The 25,970-nt window shown below is 41.0% G+C and overlaps 1 protein-coding gene across 13 annotated transcripts in view; it reads left to right on the top strand.

Annotated features, from left to right (window-relative positions):
* FGFR2 (fibroblast growth factor receptor 2) overlaps positions 1 to 19,791 on the top strand; it is a 107,979-nt gene extending 88,188 nt beyond the window's left edge. For all 13 annotated transcript variants that reach the window (XM_035329965.1, XM_035329966.1, XM_035329971.1 and 10 more), the window contains 9 exons: positions 2,613 to 2,764; positions 5,966 to 6,087; positions 6,664 to 6,774; positions 7,525 to 7,715; positions 10,977 to 11,099; positions 12,221 to 12,291; positions 14,130 to 14,267; positions 15,092 to 15,197; positions 18,643 to 19,791. In XM_035329965.1, coding sequence (XP_035185856.1) covers positions 2,613 to 2,764; positions 5,966 to 6,087; positions 6,664 to 6,774; positions 7,525 to 7,715; positions 10,977 to 11,099; positions 12,221 to 12,291; positions 14,130 to 14,267; positions 15,092 to 15,197; positions 18,643 to 18,807 — 1,179 coding nt within the window. In that variant the 3' untranslated portion in view covers positions 18,808 to 19,791. The remainder of the gene's footprint in view (positions 1 to 2,612; positions 2,765 to 5,965; positions 6,088 to 6,663; positions 6,775 to 7,524; positions 7,716 to 10,976; positions 11,100 to 12,220; positions 12,292 to 14,129; positions 14,268 to 15,091; positions 15,198 to 18,642) is intronic.
* The last annotated feature ends 6,179 nt before the right edge of the window (positions 19,792 to 25,970 follow it).

Here is a 25,970-nt window from a genome sequence, read left to right as displayed (position 1 = left end):
TTTTTACTACTCTAAGGTTGCTGAACTGTGAGTGTAAGAGCTAGTGGAAAGATGGAGCTTTTGCAGAGATCTGGACAATGTCTAATAAAAGTATTACATCCTTGAAGAAAAAGACCCCGGGATGTTTTGGTCCGTTTCTGATGCCCAAGGGGTATCATCTAAATTTTCCAGTTTCACTTCCATGCCTTCATATTGTCCCACAAAAGCAATGTCTATGACAACAAAGGAAGACGAGAAAGTAAACACGATGTTTAAAATAGAAATATTGAGTAAAAAATCTCGGAAATAGGAGAAAACTGGACTTCAGGAGAAGACTTCAGGGAGAGAGGAGTTGCCACACTGTACATTTCTTGGTGCTGAGCTGGTTCGTTTCATTCAGCATGATTTTTAAGCTGAAATCATGAAAACAAGGGGAAAAAAATAAGTAAAAATGTAACTGTGGGCCTGGTTCTCCTGCTGACTCGCCGTGCAGCTCTGAGCAAGCAACTCAGATTCTGCAGGTGTGTTCCTCCCTGGGCTGGGCACCGCAGCGCCCCTCTCCAAGGGCTCTGTTCAGAATTCATTGACTGGTTTATTTATGGCTACGCAGCCTGCATTAATAGCTGTTTTCTGTTTGCATCCCAAGTGGTCACTGTATTTATTATGCTAGAGGAATGTGCCAGGTACTTATATTTGCAGAAAGCAAACACTACTGCTAACGACAGTGGGATGGGCGAGGGGGAAGGCGGTCCAGCTCTCGTGTTTGAATGGAAGCTTTATTGGTGCGGTTGTACTTGCTTGTTCCTAGACATACATCTCGCAAGCAGAAGGTGGAGTTTCTGGTGTCAAGGAAAGCCTGTCAGTCAGCTGCAAAGCTAGTTACCACAGTTAATCTTTTGAAAGCAGCCCTTAACACTTCATTCCTTATGAAATCCCTTTCCAGTCTTAATCGCTGGCCTAAGAAAAACGTGCCAAGAACCCAAACCTTTTTTTTGGGATGGGCTTGAAGTTGTCCACCTGGAAAAAGACCTCTAAGGCAAAAGTTTGGCAAAATCCTGGTGAGAAATCTGAGAGCCATAACCTCGTCTTGTCAAAATGCATTGTGTAAGAGCACGATGTGGTTGCAAAAGCCTTTCAGCCCCACACCGAGAAGCTCGAGTAACTCGGTGGCTTGTAATTGTTAGTTGGACGTGAGTGCAACTTCGTGCTCCCTTCAATTACCAGGTGTCGCACAGACAAGAGGATTTTGTGTTTGTATCACTGTATATCGCTGACTTGCACTTTAATGCTGTTAGGATCTGTTTGCCTATAACAGCCTTTATTATCTAGCTCTAAGACCTCTGAAATGAAATTGTGACCCGGTGACACTTTTCATAAGCAATCTTGGTGTGAACGTTGACTCCAGATGACAAGGAGAAGGGTCAAGAGGCGTGGTTATGCCGATGCTGTAGGCTTCCAGCTTGGGAGTGGTCCTGACGATGCTGGACAAAAAGTATCTTCTGCCACCTGACGTGAGGATGGGTACCAGCAACTGCATCACGACGTGACCTTCGTCCCACCGTGGCCACCAGCTACGGGCTTGGCACAGATTCTCTTGGCCTGAAGGAAGAAGGAGGATTCCCTCTTAATGGAGGGGACAGGGTGGCAATACGAGCATTTTTTTGTGTGCATTTTTGCAGACAGCAGCCTGTTGGCAGGTTTAAGAGAAGAACCTTATGGACGAAGCACTATTTTCACCAACAGAATTTTTGTTATGTGGGTGGAATAGCTCGTTCCCCTGCTTCCAAAGCACCTATCATTAATTACCTTTGATGCTCTGAGGAAAATGTATTTTTGTTAAGGACAATGACAAATCATTCTCCTAAGTGAATTACCTTTTGAAGTGTTGGACATGAAATGTTTTTTTATGAGCTATTTTCTGCCTCAATTGCAGAATCTTTACGTAAGAGTGAGGTTCATTGAAAACGGAGGTACCCCCAACTGTTGTGATAGCTTTTTTGATACTCTCAACATTAAACATTTAGAAAACGTGAAGGGATATCCTACATTTTCTACACGGTAACATGCCTGTGACCTTGGTCACTAGCACCGGTGGAAAAAAATCAGGAAAGCCTTTATAAAATTGCCATTTCTAAATTAAAAAGTGAAAATGTCACTTTAGTATTTTTAGGTGTTGCTATTAAATTTGTATTGATTTAGAAAAAGAAATGATGACACGGGAAGCTAGAAATGTGTAGGAGAGAGCTTATTGGTAACCTCTGTTCACGGTAGAAGCTGCCCACTACGTATCTGAGGGTGGTGATGTAAATACTCACTCAATTAAAAATAAAAAATCAATTTGATAAATTGTAAGAAACATACGTTTAAATTCCCTTCTGAGCGAATGTATTTTAAAATTTCATTCAATGGTTTTCAGGGACAGACAGTCAGGGCAGCAAATGCAGTCAGTTTTGTGTTTACAGGGGAGTGTAAATGTAGGAGAACAGTTCACAACAAACAAGACAGGAGGTTCTGTCCCTAATACCACTGTTCTTAGCTGGCTCAGTTATCGTGTACTGCTGTTTTTCAGCTTTTGGTCCAAGATTACATCTCTGCCTCTTTTTTGTTTTTTGTATCTTGCATTGCAACAACAGGTGTCAGCCGACTCAAGCTCCTCCATGAACTCCAACACGCCTCTGGTGAGGATAACTACTCGCCTCTCCTCTACTGCTGATGCCCCAATGCTGGCAGGAGTCTCGGAATATGAATTGCCAGAAGACCCGAAATGGGAGTTTCCGAGAGATAAGTACGTAGCCTGTTCCCCTTAGCTCTACCTTCGTGCATCTATACAACATGACACAGTATGAGAGGGAGCTCCTTTCCCAGTGCCTCTCAGGGTTTCTTTAGTTGAAAGAAACTCTCAATTACCTGAACCTTCTCTGAAGATCAAGATCCGATTCAAAATTACTATTTTTTTAAATGGAAGTAGAATTTTCTGGTTTATTTTCTGATTTCTTAAAGGCTTTCTGATACTTTGCTGAAATCTTAACTCTTCATTTAGGAGTGAGTCTGAAATTTTATTTAAAAATATATATGATCTAGGCTGGGAGAGCTATCAGTGTACAACCATAGTTAAAGGGCAGATTTGCCCAAGCGTTACCTCTGTACATTAAGCCATGTTTTTTAATTTGGTAAATTGGTCAATGGTTATAAAATATGTAATATAACATCAAGTAGGAGATAGAGAACAACTAGAATATGGTATTAGACAACCTTTTATTTCACTTAGACCTTATGGAAAGGACTTTCTGTTGCTCTAGTATTAACCCGTATTAATGGTGATCATTTTTGATTCAGTGGGGCATCTTGCATATTATGTACTTGTATGCACAACTTCTGTGGTTTAAAGGTATTAGGTTGCAAGCAGAATGTACTGAATTTTGGTACATTTAAATTAATTCTTTGAAGTCTGTTGAATAACATACAAAATGGGCTGCCGAATAATCAGTGCTATGATCATATTGCTTAATATTAAGTTGGCATGTAAAATAGATAACAGCAATACAGGTAGAGCCAGGATTATATATGAAATCTGATACTAATTTTCAGAAGTCTTCAGGTGGATTTGAGAAACTAACACCTTTTATCACAAACAGTTTTCTTTGAAAGCTCAGCACTGTAACTTCTGGACGGCAGAGCTGTAATTTTGAACCTCCTGACAACTGTTCTGGAAATTATTTTAATTATGTAGCTGAAAATTAGTGCAAAACGCAGTAATTGCCACCTGCAGGATTCCAGTCAACAGTGGGGGCCTGTATACATACTTCTGTCAGCCCATACCCTTGGGGGATACACTAAATGCGGAAAATTTTAGAGTGCTAAACATTAAAAACCGACATTCAGCACAAATGTAGGTGGAGCAGATTTCCAATGAAAGGAGGCTATTTAGAGGCAGTTTATTAGGTTGGGGGGCAAGAGGCACACAATGAGGGGTTTGTTACTTTAGTTCTAGCAGGGCAATAGCACATAAATTAACCAGTTTCCAATGCAAATGTTTGTTCTCTGCCAAGATCCTAAATTCAATTTCAGTTCTGGATAAAGTGCAGGATGACCTCAGCATAGCATATGCTGCCCTTCAGTCTTTGCACCTTTTTAAACCAGCGTTTGCTTTAGAAACCAATCCAAAACAGATTGAGGAGTTCTCACCACGGCTGAGGCCGTGCTTGACAAAGCGTCCGTGGGCTGCCCTGGGGAGGAAGCGCCCTTCGCTTCTCTCTCTTGCCCGAGCAGATAAGCAAGGAGGGTTTGCAAACCACTTAGCCCCACTCTAACAGCCTTCTGCTGACGGTCTGACAACCCCCTGGGATTCATGGGTGAGGACAGAAGTCCACGCTTTTGGCAACCGGCCCCTACCTGTGTCGTATCTGTGAATCCTGCTTTGGACCATGGGAAGCCACGACCGTAAGAACTTGGATACGAAAATGCTTGTCCAAATCTGACCCCAGCACTGGATAACGTTAACTGGATCAAGTTCACTCAGTGTTCTCCATGACATCTGCTTCAGCCCTGCTTTTCTGGAGTTAAACAATATCCTTTGCGGTAAAAGGAGACAGAATCTGCGAGCATTGTGCTGGAAGAAAAAAAGATCTTGCCTAAAGGCTCTGAAGTTTTTGTTGTATTTTATCTTTTTATCCTCCTCAAGCTGGGATTTAAGTCCCTGTGTCTGTTATAGCTGAGTTTTGCAACCAGGGATGTGCTCCACAAAGTGCAGTGGCATAGGCAGCTGGCCCAGTTAGTGAGCACTCCTCTTAAAAGGGTCCTTACATCGACACAGGATGGTAACGAGGCTTCGCTTTCCCTGTCTCTGCTTCCTGCTCTGAGCAGAGCCTGTGTGCTGCAGGGAGGAGGCGTCTTCTGCTACCCTCAGCCATGATATCCGTGGCAGCAGCGAGGCTGCAGCCAAGAAACAGACTGTACCAGAGCCAGCTGTGGGCGGATAAAGGCTCCCGTCTCGCCCCTTAAAGGATCAAAGTGCTGGGGAAATGCGTGAAGATGTAAGAAGCGCGATCTTGCTGTGGATGGGGTGGATGCGGAGAAGGGGACGCTGAGCCCTGCCAAGTGCCTTCATTCACGGCAGCATCCCCCAGGGACAAACCCCTCCCTGCGCGCCTCATTTCCCTGCTCAACATCGTCCTCCCTCCTCTTTGTCCCAAGAAGGCAGCTGCCTGGCCTCCTCCTCAGCTTTGGGGACAGGAGTGGGGTGATAACTGTGTGATAACTGCCTGCAGCCAGCCCCTGCGCTGCTGCTGTACTGCTCTCGCTGCCCTGCCTGATCCCTTCAGCACAGGCAAATGTGTGTGGCTTGCACGCCCAAACTGGAAGCATGAATGTGAATTCTGAGCTAAAATTAGGCTATCTGGAAGTACGTTTGACTGTTTCCTCTCTCTGCTGTTGTATCACAGGAGTTAGCACTACCTAAAACATCCACCTGGTTTTGATACCACCCTTTGCCATACAAACTATCAGCTGCCTGACAGCAAACACATGGCAGCGTGCACAAAGAAACCTTTTGTCCATCTCCTTGCAGTCTACATAGACAGAAGAAAACGGGCCACAATGACACGAGAGGCTGGGGTGATGCTGGCTGTTCCCTCATCCTGAGTTTCGGCTGCAGCCCAGTGCTCTGTGGAAGCTCTTCCCCTGCAAGCAGTGCATCCCCTCCAGCCAGCCACTGAGTACGGCCTCTCCCGTTACAAGCACAAGGGCAGCTTAAAAGCTGGGTTTAGCAACCGATCTGTCTGTATTAGATGCTCCCTGCTCTGTCCCTAAGAAAACAGACTGCGGCGTGCGTGAAAGCTGATGCGCGCCGAGCGTCTCATTAGTTCCATATGATAAGCGCTTCGTGCTGCAGCACGTTGTTGAAAGGATTTTATATTTAGCTCTGGAATTTCACTCCCTGCGCCCCTGCCCCAGATGCTGTGTGTTAATCTCCTGTTTACACCTCCAGGCTGACGCTGGGTAAACCCCTGGGGGAAGGCTGCTTTGGGCAAGTGGTCATGGCCGAAGCGGTGGGGATTGACAAAGACCGGCCGAAAGAAGCGGTGACTGTGGCCGTGAAGATGCTGAAAGGTAAGAAAATTGGCCGAGCAGGGTCTGAGGCTGCTTTTAGCCACGAAAAGTTTCCTTTGCGGCATCTGAGCTCTGTCATTGGAGGGGGGTCAGAGTGCACATAGCTGACCTCAGCCTTCGGTGGTTTGTGGTGTAAATCTGGGCTCTTGACAGCCTGTTTATCTTTAGCCGCGAGTATTTGGATGTATTGGCATCGTGTGGGTCTCCCTGCTTTTAGCTGAGTTCATTGCAGCGGCAGTCCTCATGTAGATCCTAACCTAGGTGGTTGGGGTCTATTTGCTTTAATTCTAAAGCTAGCTTATAGGAAAGACATGGTTATTAAGGGTTGATAGCTAAGGACAGCATTTTTATGTCATGTATTACTGACTCTTAACATATGACTGAAGTGGCAGTCAGTCCATCAAAGAGGCAAAGATTTTTCATTAGGACATAACACATGACTTCGTATAATGCACAAGGTATACCAGGAAGCAGATCGCATATTCTACATTTTGAAGCACATGCTTTATAGCAGCTGGGGAGCCTTAGAGAAGCTGGCACAATAGAAAATCTGAACTGCACCTGTGTCTTGTACAGATGACGCTACAGAAAAGGATCTGTCGGACCTGGTATCAGAGATGGAGATGATGAAGATGATTGGAAAGCATAAAAATATCATCAATCTTCTTGGCGCCTGTACGCAGGATGGTGAGTAGAGAAAAGAAAGTAAGCCAGAACTTTCACGCAGGTCTCTGAAACTCATTAATCATCATTTTTCAAGAGTTTTTAAGGAAACAGTCATGCCGTGATGGGATTTTTAGATATTTCCCTAGCTTAGCAGCGATATTTTAACTTCTGTGTCTCATTATATTTGCAGCTTTAATATGAGAAAGGGTACTATATCATATGAAAACTCTAATCCCTTGCTGTAGGGAAGAATGACATTTTCCAGTGGCTTTACCCACATCTGTCATTCTGAACTGTCAGTTCTGCTTTTGTGTCCCTCGAATTTGAAATGAGTAATTTTACTCTCTGTAGACCGCAGTGTTTTTGTTAAAGTGTAATTATGTAATGTAAATAAAGTCATGCAGAAAGGCATGAAAAATCTGGAAATTAGAAAATTTAATGTAACACTTTCACCTTGTTTGAGATCTAGTGATATTTTGTGTCTGGAAATGTCTGCTTTTCATGGCATGGTCTGGAGGGAATAGATGCTGAGTGGGTCAGGATTAAGGTGCCTTCAGTTGCTAATTGTAGCTCTGCCACTATCCTGCTATATGTATGTAGCTTTGTCCAGCCACTTGGCAAACTCTGGACTTCCTTTTCATTCAAGTTGTGCTTACTGGCTTTGCAGTTAAACGTTTCTTAATACAGTTCATTTATTATAGAACACTGGAAGATTTTTTACAGAAAACCTTTTGACCTTACTCGTTTTTCTACGGCTCTGTTTACCCAAAGGTCCACTGTACGTGATTGTAGAATATGCTTCCAAAGGAAACCTGCGTGAGTACCTGCGAGCACGCCGCCCCCCCGGGATGGAGTATTCCTTTGATATTAACAGGGTGCCAGAGGAACAGATGACATTCAAGGACTTGGTATCTTGCACTTACCAGCTGGCAAGAGGCATGGAGTACTTGGCTTCACAAAAGGTAGGTAGAAATCAGTAAACAGTGTGTAAAGTACTTGGTGCATATTTGTTTAAGTTTGGTTTTGTTCTCGTATTGCTTATGGTCAAGAATTTGTGGGGAGAAGGGCCTTTCTCAAACAGGTTGTGTAATCCATACAGAGGATGGGTGGGAAAATTCATACGCTTAGTTTTATACAAGTGTTTAGCAACATTGCTAAAATGAGGTCTGGAATCAATCGTTTAAAGTAAATATCGCATATCTATCTGCACTTTGAGTTCATAAGCACAGGTAATCACTTGGTTATACAAGTCACATTACTCCACCCCTGCGACAGTAAGGCATCGTTTGCATTCTGTTTGCAATCAAACCTATCAAATAGGCTCACACAACAATGTAAAATAAATGAATTCAGTTACTGAAAGGGTTTACAGGATGATAACAGGCAGAGTACAGAAGATCACAAGGTGCCTGGGCAGAAATTGGGAACAGAAAAGGCAAAAATAAGTGGAGTGACCTAGTCACTGTAAATTATTCACTGTACTTGAAGCTGGCCTTTGTCAGGACAAAAAGCTTGTCAAAAGAGTTTATTTATCCTGTCATGTCCCTGGACACTTATTACTTCAGCTTTTCTTCAAACAGTTTTTTCAACCAGTACCTTGATTAAGTTGCAGTTATGGAACCTTAACTAGCCCTGTGTGACCATGTAAGCATGCTGTGGCTTGGTGGGCAGGCAACCACACGCACCCTGGGTTGAGTTTGGACCCCGTGTCTAAACCAGAGCATCACATGTTGATGCTAAGCACCCCCTGCAAGGTTAGTGGTATTTATACCAATTTCCAGGTGAGTCCACTCCCAAGTACGGGGCTGTTTTTAACCGAAGAGTAGAGCTGACTGTGAGCCTCCAGTCCTGCGGTGTAGTCGTGAGTTTTTATTGTTTTTTTCTGTACTTGTAGAGTTTGAGGGTGAGGAGAAAGTCCAATTTTGCTTTTAGTCTTTAGTTTGGAAACTAATTCTCAGCGCAGTAGGGTAAACGTGGAGACGTGTGACCCCAGGACAAGCCCCTCTAGTAGAGTAAGTATGAGTATTGTATCAGGTAAAGCACCTTAGGATATCTCTTCCTAAGATTAGTGAAACATTTGCCTGGCGATGAGCCATGTCGCAAGGGGAAAAAAATGTTGTGAAAGGGAAAAAATATCTTTTTGCCAAATCTTGAGAAGCTCTGAAGTGCTGCTGAAGGACACTGCAAGAAGGTGTGTGCTCACACAAATGCACATGGCAGAATCGTTTCATCTGGGGTCCAGTTCCTTTGCAAAAACACCTGAACAGTGCTGTGCCGAACTTGACAAAATGTAAGGCATTGCACAAGGCATGGGGAAGAGGGAAAACAAAGGCAGCACATAGAAAAACTGTGCATTCCAGTTCTTCAGATATCCCACCATTTCTGTTTGTATTTCTCTATTTCTTTTCCCCTTAGGGATCCATTCACTGAGCTGGAATAATAAGAGAGCTGGTCTTCTAACGGTATTTCCACCGTGCAGGAACTGTGAGAAGGCCAGTGTTCTTGTTATTTCAATCTAATAAGTGGCTCACTGACCCTTTTAAAAAAGAACAAGAGACACATATAGTTCCCTCTCAGAATATAATTTTAATATGTGAAAAAGATAATGTGGGCGCCTACTCCAGTTTTTGCCTTGCAAGCAGTTGTACATTGCAAACGGGATATTGTTTCTAAGTTGGATGGATGTTTTTTAAAAATTCTGTTGATGTGTCTTGTCTGACATGCCAGTACAGTGCAAGAGCCACAGGGAAACTTAAGATGCAGGGGCTCACCCAGACCACAGCAAAAAAGACAGCAAATCACTGGGGCCAGAAAGCTGGCTGTGAAGCCTGCCAGACGTGGCAATCAATAATGGCACCATTTTGAAGACGGGAGGAGACTTGCTTGCAAAATTGCAGGGTATGAGAAAGCAGAGGTGCCCCGAGAGGAGATACTGGTGCTTGGTTTCCTTGTTGGATTGATGCAGAAATGTTGCATGCTCTTTGAGATGCTCTACCCATGGCCTGCCGTTCTGGAACAGGAAGCACTAGGTCCTATGGCACACCTGGCAGTATTGGCAAGATACCTTGGCATCTCAGAGGACGTTACCTTCTTGTATCTGGGCAAGCGCATTGAGTTTCTAGTGTCTTGGAGCATGTTCTTGTAGGGTTTGAGAACAGGGATAGGGAAGCAGGAAGCCTGGCCAGTGTTATATCTGCTACCATAGCGTTGATGATGCTGAATTAGAAGCCTAATTTGACACTGAAAACATGTGCTGTTGTCTGGTCCTCTGTATGTGAAGGCACCGATGAAGCAGTTTTTTCCTGGCATCTGCCCTAGGCTGTCCCGGTGAGGAGCAGAAACTTTGTAGACTCGTTTTACCCCCATACAGGATGAGAGATCTCAAAAAATTGCTGGGGCAAGGTATAACGTGAGAAAAACATTGAGTGTTGTAAAATGTGGTGGTGGTGTTTTGTTTTGTTTTGTTTGTTTGCTGTTTTCTTTTTGCAGTGGTTCAGTCCAGCATGTCTGTGCACATCCTGAAATGAGGAGAACACAAAAAATAAACCAAAATTGAGGAGGGGAGAAAAAAAGAGAGAAAAGGCTATTTAACTTGGAAATAAGTGAAATGTCCTGGGAGGACTCCAAATGCAATGTTTCTCACCATGCCCCTGCTGAGCCACCCTGTATCAACCCTAATAAAGCTGCTAAAACATAGGAGCAATATGTAGAACAGTCACAACTTCTTTTCAGTGTCAGGAATATCAGTTGCAAGTTTTCAGGATAATGCTGACATGAAGGAAAAAAATCTGAGCAGACACTGGTTTTGCTTTCAGTATTTTCTGTTTAAAAAGCAAACAGTCCAGCCCATATTGTATTTATTTTTTTCAAAATGAAATTGCTGTAGTCTCATGGTTGAAGTAAATATACACATCCTAGACATCTGGCTTTAAATTATATATGTAAAAATATCTTATTAAGATCTTTTATATTAAAAAAGGTTGTACTTACCCAGACTACCAGGTTTTAGCCCTGTTGATCCAATGTAATTTAAAAGAAGAAACTAATGAAAATGCTATTGTACCTGTACCTGGGCTTTACATGGGCTTATGGTAAATATGGCATTCACACCTTGGGATCTGGGTTAAAATCCATAGAGGAGACAGTTATGGTGTAGAAATAATTAAATTTTTACAACAGTTTATTTCAGTGGGCATTTTTGTCTTGTCTTTCTTTCCTTCCAGTGTATCCATCGAGACCTAGCTGCGAGAAATGTTTTGGTAACTGAAAACAATGTCATGAAAATAGCAGACTTTGGTTTAGCCAGAGACATCAACAATATAGATTATTATAAAAAGACTACTAATGTAAGTGGATGGTTTTCTTATCTCTGGAAACAAGTGTTTCTTTCAATGTTTCACTTTAAAACTATGGTTATAATCTTAATGGGCTTCTTGCCCGGCAGACTCACTTTTAATCACAGACAGAAAACAGGGATCAAGGACATGAGCATTTCTGTCCGTCTCCTACAGTGATGGATAGTTAAAAGATGAACAAATAGGCTTTATTTTCTATGATTTATTATAATTGCTAGAATGTAAGTATTAATTTTCTGTGTCCCTGCCTTCAATCACTTGAAATAAGTGGAGATTTGATTCTAGCTTGTTTTGAACCAGCTCTTGGACCTTGAAAAACACCGTATAAACAGTGATAGTAGTAACTGTAATAAAAATCCTATCTATGTGTGGTAATGCTGTACTTGCTGTAAAAATACTTACGGCAGTAGTATCAAAGTGGGGCTAGAGGTTGAGAAAATGGATTTTTACTTCCCCCTTCTGTCACTATTTTTAACTTTTAAGCTATTGTTTAACCTGTACCAAATCAAGGAGACAAAGTTTCAGATGGGAACTTTGCAAAAGTCTTTCAGTTCTTCAGACTTTGTTAGTAGTAAATAGTATTTATACAAAATAATAATTAATCATGTTATGTGGTTCATCTATGAAAAATAAGCAGTCAGCTATTATAATGGCATTGTAAGGGTAATATCTGTCTGCATCATTCCAAGAGGCAGAGCACCCAGGTATGGGTTTGTTGGTGCTGGAGGAAATCTGAACCCACTTCCCATCAAATTTGGTGCGACTCCTGGGCTCTGAGCAGAGTTTTTTCTACAAAGCAACAGGTAGTTGTGGCTGCAAGCTTTGGGCCCCTAGAGAAGGTGGAAAGGAAAACTAAATTCTTGGGTTCAAGATCAACTTCTTGTTTTTCAGAGGTTTATTGTGTTGTACTGTAATGTGGATCTGCCCTTTTTTGCCCATTTAATTTTATTATTTTTTTTCCCTGAAAGTTTTAAAGGCAAACTGTTTGCATCAGTAAACTGATCCCTGAGAACTGATTAACATTAAAAAAAAAAAAAAAAAAATCAGTGTTGAAATCATCTGGCGAATTGCTTCAATTTTACTTTTTCTTCCCTTCCCCTCCAAATGTACAGGGACGACTTCCAGTAAAGTGGATGGCTCCAGAAGCTCTGTTTGACAGAGTTTACACGCATCAAAGTGATGTGTAAGTGGTTTTATTTGAGTGCTTTTTGGGGGGCAGGAGGGGAAGCTGGGTTGTATTTGTTAAATTTTGGGATATTTTGAAAATGTATTTCCCTGCTGTCCTTTACCTCTAAGTGTTTTCATTCTGTTTCACATATTAATAGATGGAACAGGACTTGCCCTTAGAAAGTGAGGATTTTATGGTAGACTGCTAACCAGTGCTCTGTTACTAATCTGCCCAGCTTCAAAGCACATGAAAGGTGGAAAATGCTAACCTCCTTCTGTCAGTGCGGAAGTCTCCCCCCTTGAACTTATTTACGGATGTGCAGCTACAAAGAGTCTATCTAATTTGCTTGGCTTTTGACATAGTCTGCACTTCCTACAGGTTAAAAAAAGAGAGAGAGGGAGGGAGAGAGAGGAAAGAAAGAAGGAAAAAAAAAAGAAAAATAAAAGAAAAAATAAAGAAAAATCCAGAAAATCTCTTGTCAAAATTTATGCTAAGATTAGGTACAGTAAAACATAGGCTGGGTTTGCCAGAAGAGTTTTCCCTGATTTTAGAGATGTTGTTGCTTCCCAGCAGTGCTTCACATGTAGTAGGAAATCATTGGACTGTTGCTTCAGAATCTTTTAGAGTGTGCAGCGTAGCTGGCTGATGCAACAGCTCAGATTTATTCTGCTTCCCATTAAAGTTCCCTAGGCCCATCCTCGGTGCTTGCACGCGTTATGCTCTAAGATGTGTATTTTTTTATGCAGTGCAGATGAAGATCTTATGTTTTTTATTTCTCTGAGAGAAGCTGTTAACTGTAAAGGGCTGGATACGTCCCAGCACAGGTGTAAAAGCTTATGTAAGTCAGCACAGAGTTAAAATAGAAAAGAGCAGCGAGGAGAAAATAAGAGGTGTCTCCTCCTTTAACTTGGAAGTTCTTCCCAAGCTGCTCTCTCCTTAAGAAAAGCATTTACTAAGCCTTTTCCTGCCATCTTTATGTTATTTATAAAGGGAACTATATACACACGTTAAGGGTGGATCAAACTTTTGCTTTAAAATAACATCTTGACAAAATATTTAAGTGAATGTGAAGTAAACTGCTTCACTGGTTCAGGACTTGAAGCACACAACAGGCAGCGAGTGCAAGGATTTCAGGGCTGGAGCTGGGAGGCTTTTGGCCCCATGGTGGCTTTGAAGGCAGCTAAGGATAATATTATTGTAAGTGTGTGCAAACAGTTTACTAAAATACACTGCTGCAAAGCTAGCAGAGCTGCAGAGGAGCTCGGGAGCCAGGGCAGGCTTTGTGCTGTGCTCACCTGGCAAAAGCAGCCTGCCAGAGAGCCCCTGGCTGCCAGCACGACGTGATGGGGCAGGCGTGGAGGAGGTGGCAAGCAGGCAGGAAAACTGCCTGAAATTAACCCTCCTTCATTTCCTGACTAAAATTAATAAGATTATATTTTTTTAAAAGCAGAATAATGCAAAATATTTTTGTTTTGAACAGCCTGCTTTTTCCAGAATAGCCCACCCCATACTTGCAAACCAGCTCAACAGTTTGGATGTCCTGTAAGTGCTAAACTGTGAAGAGGTAGTTCTTTGCAGTGGGCCTGGAAACTTGAGTGCTCAGAGCACACCAGACAGAGGCTAAGGATGTATTTGAGATTGTGCCTGGGTCACTCTCTATTGTGTGCTGCCGATGCACCTGATGTGCTTACAGGCTGATGTCCCGCTCAGGGCGTTCGGAGCTGAGCAGATGCATGAAGAGAAGCTTAGTCCTTTATGAAGAGGACTTGACAGGCATTGCATCTGTTGCAAAAACCTCTCTGTTTTTAGCAGTAAGGCAGATCTACTAATGCAGTTTTGTCTTTGTTTTGTAGATGGTCATTTGGTGTGTTAATGTGGGAGATCTTCACATTAGGAGGATCGCCCTACCCAGGAATCCCAGTGGAGGAACTTTTTAAGCTGCTGAAAGAAGGACACCGAATGGATAAACCTGCCAACTGCACCAATGAACTGTAAGGACCCCTATTTGCTGTACAAGGACCGAGGGGTGCAAACTGTACTGCAATCACACGTTTCGTGTTACCCCAGCAGAACCTAGCATTTTCAGAAGTGTTGACTCTGAAGCTGTGGATATATGGGCATATAGATACGTAAATAAATGGTGTGGAATGGTCTCTAGGCAATCTCTGATAGAGGACACTTCTTTATACACCCTTCTGTATCCTTTTGAAAACAGAAGAGATCATCTACAAGCCACTCTTTGTCAGTGTTTTTACACCCTTATTTTTTGTTTTAACTCATTACCCATGAAAATTCTTAAATGGCACACACACCACTAACCCTGTGTAAACTACATCAAGCTGGTTTTGTACCTAACAAAATGCATTTGGGAACTTCTGCATTAATGCCGCATTATCTACAAGTGATGATGTGAGAGTGCTTTCCCTTTCTGATATTTCAGTATAGCCCTTGACTGTTTTTACTTTTTTTTTCCCCCTCATTTTAATTTCTTCACTTCACAATGGCTGCAATCCCTAACATGACAAAATATTTAAGCATGTGTAATTTAATGCCATTGAAATGTCACAGAAGACTGCGGAATCGGGTCCACAAAGAGGAAATTTAGACACTGAGCCAAGTAGAGAAACAGGAATAGAAATGCACCTTCAAGGGAAGTGACAGCATTGCATGGTTTGGGGAAAGGCAGTGGTCTCTGTGTAGGGCTGCGGGCTGCTCACTGCCTTACTTGTGATGAAGAACACTGGCTGCATATGAAAAGGCTTATGAGAAGGACGTGTGACTTTAATTAACCCAAGAAAATGTGCATTTCTTACAGCTATATGATGATGAGAGATTGCTGGCATGCTGTGCCTTCACAGAGACCAACTTTTAAACAGTTGGTAGAAGACTTGGATCGGATTCTCACTCTCACAACTAACGAGGTAGGTAAATTGTTTCCCTCCATAAGCTGCTGATCAGGATGAACGGTTCAGGAGACAGATGGAATTTATTCAGTTATGAAATCCTACTCAAGTTCTCTTTTTGTTCTATTTGTTGCTGTCCTCCGAGGTTACACGCAGCTAAACTATGCATCCTATGAAATACTCGGTCTCTTGCCATTATGCCTTGGTTTATGTAACAAAACAAACACATCTTTAAAATGTTTTTGTTTATTTCTCTTTGCATCTTTTGATGTTTTTAGCGTAGCAGTATCGAGGGAATACACGTGGCAGATTGAGAAGCAATGTTTATACTTTAACATGAGTTTCATGTGACAGAGAGGAGAGTTCACGGTGTTTTTCATTTATCAGCTCAGTCTGACTCCCAGCCATGATATCTAGGTCAGAAGAGAAGAAATTGTCAATGGTAGATTTCAGATTGTGTGTCTGAGAGTGAATTAGGTTCACTGAGATAGCTCTCAGTGGAGGGAACAAGAACCCACAGGGAGCATGTGAACAGCCATCCAATTATCCAAAGGTCCTGCCTCACACTGCTTCAGGTTGGGATATATGAATGCAGAAAGGTTTCATTTGAACAGCATTCTTACAGAGGTCTGGAATATTATTAGTTTTAGCAATGAACACGCTGATTAGTGTATTCACACAGGAATCAGCTCTCTTACCGCTAAATCACACGCACCTTTGAGGAAGATCACAAGTAATGGAAATGTTGATTCTTTTGGTGGGTACTTTTTGAGAGAAAATCTTGGTGTCCCAGAAATGTGTTACAAATTCCTGTGATTTCTGACAAAGGATAATGACAGATAATGGGAGGGAGGGGGACCAGACACTGCAACAAATTCTTTGAACATTTCAGAACAAATTTTTCATATTTGCTATGACTATAGCACTTCTTTGGATAGGGAAAAAAAAAGGTGGAAAAGAAGGTTTGGATCATATTATATGTGTCACCAACACTAATTTCTGATGTTTCAGAATTGTCAGAAAATAACAACAAAAAATAAATTAAGAGGCTTTAGGAAAGACTGTGTGCTCTAGAGATGGCAGGAGAACACGAGTAAGAAGATGCCATTTTCTATGAACATCACTTGCCTAGAGTAGTAGGCTTATGTTTTTTTGAATAGATTCTTTGGCTTCAGTAGCAGCTATAAATTTATCTGGGTCCTGTTTTAAGGCTTACTCCAAAAAGTGTCACTTTCAGCAGAGGTTCGGGCACGAGGCAGGAGTACATGCTCCTGACAGAGCCAGTCCCATAGCTCGTGTACCATTACCGTCTGCTTTCCCCCCATCCAATACCAGCTGAATCTTTTCCTACCTAATTTATGCAAGATTTCACAAGGGTGGTTGGCGGTGGGCTGGCTGCCACCGCAGAGTGCTTGGTGGCTTGGACTGGATCTGTGTTTGTGAATTCAACAGGGAGGCTCTGGGCTGCAATTCTAAGCCTGGGAGAGGATGTTTCTTCCTCTTGTGTGTTTAACCATCTTGCCTTCCCAATTCTGCACTGCTCGTAGACCTGGAAAGATCTCAAAGGTAACCTGAAAAGGCCTTTAAGGTTATGTAAATTACTTTGGGCTCAAATCATAGGAAAACAGACTGGAAAAACCTCAGGAACATGTCCAGTCCATCTGATCAGTGTGCAGCAGGATGCACTATACGTTTGTCATCCCTGACATGTTTGTGTAACCTGTCCTTAAAGATCTCCAGTGCCGTGTTCGTGCATCACCCCGTGACAGTCCCTTGCTCTGTTTCATTAGCTTTACCTTTTGAAGTCTTTTTCCTAATATCTAAGCCTTCAACTTAAGATACTGTTTTTGTTCTATTTACCCTGGATGAAGAAAACAAACTTCACTTTTCTGTACAGCACACTTGATGTTCCTGAAACCTTGTCATGTTCTCAGTATGTCTGATGAGAGCTCCAGTGTGTCCTATGGTCCATAGCTTGTGCTTTTGATACCACTGACTTTGAGTAATCTGCAATTTTGATGAAGCACAGCTCCTTCACGCTTTGGTGTGACCCTATGTTTCCAGAGTAGCACCCGCTGTTTCCCAGAGCTGCATAAGCAGAAGTCACCAAGAGTCAGGCTCGTGGCTGCGTTTTTGTATCGGCACCAGGAACCATCCCGATGATGGGGACTTTGTACGCCCCTTTATGGGACTGTGGCCATTCACATTGGATGGAGAGGCTGGAGAGGAGATAAGGGTCCCACTTTGAGTTCTGAACTCATAGCTGGATTATATTAAGTCTTTTGATATGACAAGCTGTGTCTGCAAGCCCATGAAAGCTGTTGCTTTAAATGCTGGAATACTTTCTTCTGTCTGTCTAGAAAGTGCTTAATCATTTCTGGTCACATAAGACTGGGCTGCTTATACATAAATGTATGCCAGGGTTGGCCTTGTGGATCTCTGCATGTCGAGGCAGCAAGATAGAAGTAATCATCGATCTGAACTGCTTTCCCTTGCTGCTGACTGTTTTGTGAGCATTTTAAAACTTCTCTTTTTCCTCCCTTTTAAAATGGTGCCCGTATTTAAAGAGTAATGTGGTAATGACTGAATTTCTGACTTAGGGAAAAAAATGTTAACCAAAGAACAAAATTACCCCAAACCTAAGCACAGCAGCATAAAACACTGACTGAGGTGGAAGACTTGTCTCGTCAGTATGATCATAACTTGCGGTTTAGCAAATGAAGAGATTGCATTTAAATGAATGCAGCTGCCTTTAGAAGTTGAAAGAGAAGGAACATTTCAAGGGGAAGAATAACTTTATTCTCCTGCCAAAACTGTTGTTTCTAGCAAAAGAGCCTTAACCCAAAACTTGGATTCAGCAGATATTATTTCCTTTTTTAATGACTGCTTTGGTGATGGCTACTCTTGGATGCAGGCGTGTGCGCACAGAAGAAAATGTAGCATAAAGAAGGCAGATCTAGAGAATTTAATTTTCTTTTAATTCTTTTTTGCACATACGCCACTGCATGTTTAAACACAAATTTAATATCACAGAATACAAAACAGATATTTAAACTGACCAAAGGAATATAAAGTTGGAAGTATCTTTCCCTCTCCAAATCATTACCATGTGCTAAAGAAAAATGGTTCTATTTAGGATGAAATTTCGTTTTTATCATTGCAAGTGAAAAGTCCTCTTTTGATGTGGTTGGCATGTTTATTCCACTGACGCGGCTAATGCGGGTGATGTTGGACTTCACAAAAGTACTGTGTTATTGGTTTGTGTTTTCTTTCTTTGTTCGAGCTCCTTGTTTCATTAGGTATTTGAGCAACAGGCAGTTTTGAGTGCAACTGCTTTAAGGAAATGGCTGTCATTTTTAAACTGTTCTTTTACCCACTGTGTGATCAAGCCATATCTGAGCAGTAGTTACATGCTTTTGCCCGCTTTATGCACCATTTAAAAATGCAATTTATTTTGCTGCAGGAGTATCTGGACCTCAGTGGACCTCTCGAGCAGTATTCACCTAGCTACCCTGACACAAGGAGTTCGTGTTCTTCAGGTGATGACTCTGTTTTTTCTCCCGATCCAATGCCTTACGAACCTTGTCTTCCCAAGTACCAACACATGAACGGAAGTGTTAAAACATGAAAAGGAATCATATAGAGGATTAAAGAAACAAGAACATCAAGCTACCTACCATATACTAAACAAAACCTTTTCTCCAGGACCTTAATGTTTCTGCTTGTACATATGAAATATGGAAGAAAAAAAAAAAAAAATGGAAAAAAGAAAACTTGGAGGAAAGCAGTCAGATCCTACAGAAGAATATCAAAATTTGCAACTTTTAACAACTCTCCCCAACAAAGAAGAATGTTTATGAGCTATATCTAGATACTCATCCCTCTCAATTTTCTGGCTTACCATAAGCTGCAACAGACTTTGTACAATGGACAAGTTGGACTTGAGGCAAACTCTGTGTCTGCCTTTCTTGTTTATTTTGTAATATTTGGAGAAAATATATGTTGGCACACCCTTACAGAGCACAAATGCAGTATATAGGTGCTGGATGTATGTAAATATATTCAAAATATGTATAAATATATATTATATATATTTACAATGAATTATTTTTTGTATTGATTTAAAAATGGATGTCCCAATCCACCTAGCAAATTAGTCTCTTTTTTTAACAGCTATTTGCTAAATGCTGTTCTTACACAGAATTTCTTAATTTTCACCATCCAAAGGTGGAAAATACTTTGCTTTCAGGGAAAATGGTATATCATTAATTTATTAACTAATTGGTAATGTACAAAACAATTAATCGTTTATAGGGTTGTTGTGTTTTTGTAATTTAAATGGCATTTCTATGCAGGCAGCACAGAGAACTAGTAGATATATTGCTCAGACTTTACTAGTTTTCAGATCTTTTTTTTTTTTTTTAAAGAAATATTTACAGTATATAACTAATTTGGGGAAATTAAACTTTTGATTTATTTGTGTTAAAAAACTGCAGCGTCAAATGATTATTATCAGAACCAAATCCTTTAACAAGAATGTCTTTTATTCTCAATATCTGTCACTTTAACAACTTAACTCTTTAGGCAATGACAAAAAAAGAATCATTTCACAAAAACAAAAAGAAAAAAAAAATAAAGAAAAACTTAAAATGGGCTCCTAAAGCAAGGAAAGTCATTAATTCGTCTATAACCATAGCAGAACGTCCTGCTCTAAAAGGAGCTGAGCTTCTACCCTGAGTTGCACATGCATCAAATTAACTAGATTTCTCTTCTCTGGGTTGGATAATAGGTTCCAGATCTTTTGGCCTGGATCTTTTGCATTTTAGACTATCCCTCTATTGTAACTTAAGTTAAAAAGAGAGAAGTTGTTTATAATGACAATTTGCCATAGAATATCAGCATCTTTTTAAGGGATTAATTCATGCTGACTCCAGTATTTCCTTCTGATCCATTCCATAACAGTAGGTGTAGCACTGGCCTCTGCTAAAACATCACTGTTGTTTGTATCTTTGTACGGAAGTCCTGTGTTTTTACTTTCAGAACACTTACACTGATACGGCCATGCAATATGAATGCAAATTACACTGTTTTATGTTTTTTTTTTCTTTTTTTTTCTTTTTTTTTTTTTTTAATTGGGTAAAAAGTATTAAAATCTGTTAACTTTTGTACTGACAATAAAATGTTTCTACAAATATTAATGTTAAAAATTACAAAATAAATGTCATGCAGCTTATTTTTCCTAATCATTTGTGTCATACAAACTGGTTTCCTGAACACCAAGTGATGGAACACATCCAGAAATGCTTCCTTCTGTCCTCATCATAGATCTTCTATTGCCAAGCAATTCCTTCTGGAATAGTATTTCTGCCTTATATAATGTCGACTTATGAATAACATGGCTTATTTGAGTAAATACATGTACAATCTCTGGCATTTGTGGGGTGAGACACCATTTGCTGGAAAATGGTTTGAAAGCTCTGAAGTGTTCATGGTGTAGACAAAATGTATTTCCTTGTTTATTTAGTCAGCTGTAGTCTTATTAGCAGCAAGGGTAGCTACTGTCCAAAAGCAACCTCAGTGTTCTTAATGATGTGGTGTTTTTGAGCTTCTCTTACAGGGCATCAGGAGATCATAAATCTTGCTGTGCTCATATTGAGATGAATTTTAAAGCAGTTTACTATTTCCGTCTCTTTTAAAAATAAAAGTACGTAAAGACAGAAACCTAATGGAAAGGAGCTGTTAAATAATGTAAGTTTGTGTAGTTAAGCTGTTTTAGTTATAGGATTTTTTTTTCCCTTTGCTTTGTTCATATTTGTTTTAGCTCTCAAAGCGTTAGATTTGCACCTTGGAGATAGATCACAATTTTACAAATGTTGGCTGAAGGATATTACACCATTTGCCTTTTCCCATTTTATAGTGTAATCCCTGGATTAAGCTTTTATTCTTTTGTTATCTGAAGGTTTTCTTCTCTGTTGCCTGCTGATTAACTTCCTTCTATGAATACACTGGTTGGAGAGTAGGGCTCAGAAGCACTCAGTTTCTGCTGGAAAAGCAGAAAATTGGACATGGAGTTGCGAGAGGAAACTAGGCAGCAAAAACTAAACCCCAGCATTTGTGCTTATCCAAAGAAGATACATTCTTTATTACCATGACCATCTTTGGCTCTTTCATGAGAAGGAGAGGTTAGGAATTTGGATTGCTGTCTCATCTAAAAATAGTTGCCATTGATGACTTAGGAGCAACAATGAAGAATAGCTCCATGTCAGAAAACGAGTTTATATTGATGTGGGTAGTAAGGATTATGTTCTGTGTATAATCACTGCTTCCTGCAGCATCTAATTGTGTCTTGTCTCTCATTTAAGTATTGATTCAAATCAACTCTGTGTAGTCTATGAGAATATATGGATGTCGAAGCCAGGTTTATTTTGGCTCATGTCCATGAATAAGTTCCTGTTGCCTGTTTTGTTTTTGTTTCACTGTTTTATTGTACCGCAGTTAGTAGCATGGGCTATATTCAGTAGATAAGACAACTTCTATTTTGTCATGTTATCTGTTGATGTGATATCATTCAGTATCTGTTTTCTGTTACACTTTTACAAGAATAAGTTGAACGAACGGTGTGTGTTTCAAAGTTGTCAAAGGACAAGTAGGTTTATCATTTTATTTCTGGAAGTAGCAGACTGTAGAAAGCCAGTAATTTCCATTTATTCATGAAAGGATATTCAGAAAAGAGCACCACAAAATTCTGAGATCTGGAGGGCATCTTTCTAGTGAAAGATTCGGCGATAGCACTGTAATTCGTTAATCCAAGATAAGGTTGAGGTGTCTTGATCAAAGTATATAAGCTGCTGTTAAAGTAAAACATGTTTTAATAATAGAGATATCTCCCATAAAAAGCTCCAGATCCATTGCCTGGAATGTGGAACAAGGCAGCTCCTGGCTTGGTGGAAGGCATAACTTTGATGGCAAAAGTAATTAGTGGTAGGAACAGCGTACCAATGGGTGCCATTGAGCTTGCCCCATGGTCTTCTGTGGTTCCACAGTGAGCAGAATCCAGAAATAGGGTGAGCTGGCTGCAAGGGTCTCTCCTGTCTACCGTGTCTGTGATAGGAAAGCTTATGTTAATTTTAAGTACCCTTACATACTTGAGAGAAAGACTGAAGCAAAAAAGTTGCTCTTCACAGAAGAAAAGAAAAAGAAAGCCAGCCAACATGTGCTTTTAGAAGGTCATCTGTCCATTCTGTAGTCAGAACGTTCTGTATCTGCATAATTTAATCAAAGTATAATAAAAATATTTAATTTATTCCCTCCCCCCACCCCCAGTAAATGTCTGTATATTTCTGAACTTTCACTACTCTGAGTCCTGAATGTCACATGCAGCTTAAATGTGGTAGACTCGATGAAGCACGCAACCCACACAGCGCCCTATTAACCATGTTTTCCATGAAACTCCTAAAAAGAGAGAAGTTGGAGGTGTTTTCTTTACAAGGGTGCCTGGAGATAGAACAAGGGGCAAAAGGCACCGGTTGGTTCAGGGAATTTGTCTGGGTCTATAAAACTAAAGATTCGCAGTGAGAGCAATTTAACACTGGGATGAGCTGTCTGGAGAAGTGATGAATTCTGCCTCGATGTAGATTTTCAAGCCTTGGCTTGACAGGGCTTTGATAATCTCATCTAAGGCCCCACTTTCTATGCGAGGTTGGCCAAGATGATCTCCGGGGTCCCTTCCAGCTTAGCCTTTTCTTTGATTCTGCAAATCTGCATTGTTGGCTAAAGGTAACCCAGGTCTGCAGGGGGGTTCTCAAAAGCTGCACTGGCTCATGTCAAATTTGTCAGGTGGATGTATTGTTCAGTACACTCAATTTAGTGATGCATTTAATGAAACAGATTGCCCTCTATCAAGGCATTTGAATTTTAAAAGTCAGATCCTGGCTTGCCTTTGATTATCACAGCTGGCCAAAGACTTTCTGACTGAATTCCTGTGCAGTGGAAAACTGCAAGTTTTTGTCAAAAACTTTAAAGTATGAGTGTCTTGAGAAAGATAAAGTATTTTGACCTTATCAGAATGGCATGACCCTATCAGAGTTATCTTGTCAGAAGAAAATGATGTCACTTTATGTTGATATTATTTAATAGGAGATGATAATATATAAAGCCAAAGTAAAAATTTAGTATTTTGATTTTTGTCCAAACAGCATGGTAAGGCTAACTCGAAATGACATGCAAGTTCTGCAAGTAATTTTGCTTTTAAAATGTTTTCTTTCCAGTTCAGACTTAAGATTGGTTTTGTTGTTGTTGTTGTTCCCCCTTCCCCTCCAAGTATCAGAATTTCTTGAGGAAATGTCTGATGCACCAGGTGTGGCACAATATACCCAGTACCCCTGCCTTGAGTGAGGGCAGGAGCCAGTGCCTCAGGAGGGTTTGTGAGGAGCCTGGTACCATCACCACGTGCCCTGGGACCAGGCTGACTCCCCTGGCAGAACTGCAGTACTGGACAAGCTTTTCCAAAGCCACAGAGGCTTTCCAAGGAAGACTAATATTTCCCTGAGGCAGTGGAGCAACTCATCTCTTCTGCTATGGCATCGTGCCTTTGAATTGTCTGAGGCAATAGGGAGAGAATGGAGACACAGGGCAGCAAACAAGAGCCCTGGTGTCACTGCTTTCTGGAGAAATCTATGGCCTGTTATACTGGAACCAAAGTGAGTTAAAATTTATGGGAAAAAAAAATCAATACTGCCAAGGACTGTTTTAAAGACATCTCAGGAAAAGGTAGCCAAGGTGCAGTATTTTGTCTAGACATGTTTCCCTGCCACAGCTGTAATTTTTATTTTTATTTTTTTTGGTCTATTCAGCAGCATACATTTCTTTCCTTTCCAAAGGTTTGTTGCCACAGAGATGCACAAACTGAACGCCGAATACTGCTATATTACTAAATTCAGAAGGTGAGGGGTCCGAGGTGGGATTGATGGTCAGGGCTGCATCCACGTCTGGAAGGAGAGGGTGTGACACCACTGGAGAAAATGGAGTTGGATCTTCTTACATCATCCCTGACGATCATTCCTGAAGATTTCAAGTGTAATATGTTAAGTCCTAAGTGCCAGTCGCACTTGGGAACAGTTTATCATGGCAGAGGCTTAGCGCCAGTGCATCTGAAGAAACGCTGCCCACGTGGCCCTGCAGCCTGCCTCTGATGAGGCTTCCCGGAGATCAAACAGGCGCAGCAGCAGGAGGACACCTTTGTTCTTCACTCTGGCTGGATCACACCTGCTCTCCTTGACAGAGAACTGAATTTCTTCACACAAAATGTATTCATTGACTTCTTATAAATTTCCTCCACCCAAGCTTTCTGTAGCAGCTTTCTCAATAGCAGCTGCCTTCTCCTGCCACCAAAATTATTAGAAGTACTGCTGTTGTTTCTGGAGAAGACAGAGCCCACAGTGTGTGATTTCTACCTGCACAAAACTAGTTGAGAGATGAGGGATGGCTTTGGTGCAGACTTCATACCGGTGGTGCAGATTATACACACAGAGGCCTTCAAAATAGAAGGACAGTGATGGTCAGCAACAAGCGAGCAATAAGCTAATACACTCTGAGGTGAGGGAAGAAACCTTGCACAGCTGGTACTGGCTCTTAATTCAAAGTGTTTCCTTGTGAAACTGCTCATTTCATCCTCACCAGCTCCGGGAAGCCACCAACCTGAGTGCCTCTGTGCTCATCTCCTGTGGAACTGCCAATGGGGTTGAAATAAGCATGTAACTTGCCTGTTGCATCCAACTTTTCTGAAGCATTTTATCCACGCTCTTCTTACCAGATGTAGTAGCTATCTTTACTTATTTTTAAATAAGATTTTTTGGTAACTTTTTGCATTTTTTCAGATCACAGATTTGGGGGGGGGGAGGGGGAACAAGGGTTTCTGCTAAAGTATTATAAGGAAAAAAAGCCTAACTTTTCCTAAATTTCTATTTTTCCTTTTTTCCTCTCATTTAAAAATTCCAAGGTTTTTTTTTTTTTTTTTTTTTTTTTTTTTTTTTTTTTTTTTTAATCCTGATGGATGTTATACCAAATGGCAGAATTCTTCAGCTGATGTAATCTAAGACTTTACTCACTGGAGAGGAGATGTACTACTTATTTATCAGCTGTTCAGTGAAGTGTGATCCATTGGTTTGTTTTTTAATGTTCAGTAGCCTTTTGGGGCTATTTTCCAGTAGAAATGGATTATTTATCTCTAATTATCTGTAAAGACTGGATCTGTATAAGAATTCTTGTAGGTCTAGCCCTGTAGATTGCTAAATCATGATGTTAACGTCATTTAAATGTTCGGTAGTCATATAATAGATGTAATCATGACAGGCTTTTGGAAGATTCAGTAAAAATGTAACTAACCAGAAGAAATTCCAAAGGAGAAATGTTTTTATTATGCAAGTTAAAAGCAGTTTTTCCCTTAGTATTTGGCAGTGGTTTGCTTGCTCCTCTCATTTGACTTTTTGCATCATTGTTCACAAATACTCTGCGGATCCTCCTCTGGCTTAGTAATTGGGAAACAACAGTTAAATGCAGGGCAGTTCCAACCAGTCTTAAAATCACCCCAGAATTTCATGCTTCATCTCCCTTTCAATCCCTACTGTCCTAAAGACAAAGGATGCCACTCGGATCCAGGCTTGAGGAACCCATCGATTCCTGGGCCTCTCCAAAACCCTGCGATCGTTATTTTTCCACGTATACAGCCTGGCTTCGCAGTTTCACAATATGAGGGCTGAACTCCCTTCACTAGGGCAATAAACAAGAAGAGAA

This window comes from Oxyura jamaicensis, chromosome 6 (genome assembly GCF_011077185.1).
Source record: "Oxyura jamaicensis isolate SHBP4307 breed ruddy duck chromosome 6, BPBGC_Ojam_1.0, whole genome shotgun sequence".
Classification (NCBI taxonomy): Eukaryota; Metazoa; Chordata; class Aves; order Anseriformes; family Anatidae; genus Oxyura; species Oxyura jamaicensis.
The sequence above is the reverse complement of the archived record's forward strand: the minus strand, read 5'-3'. Positions and strand labels throughout refer to the sequence as shown.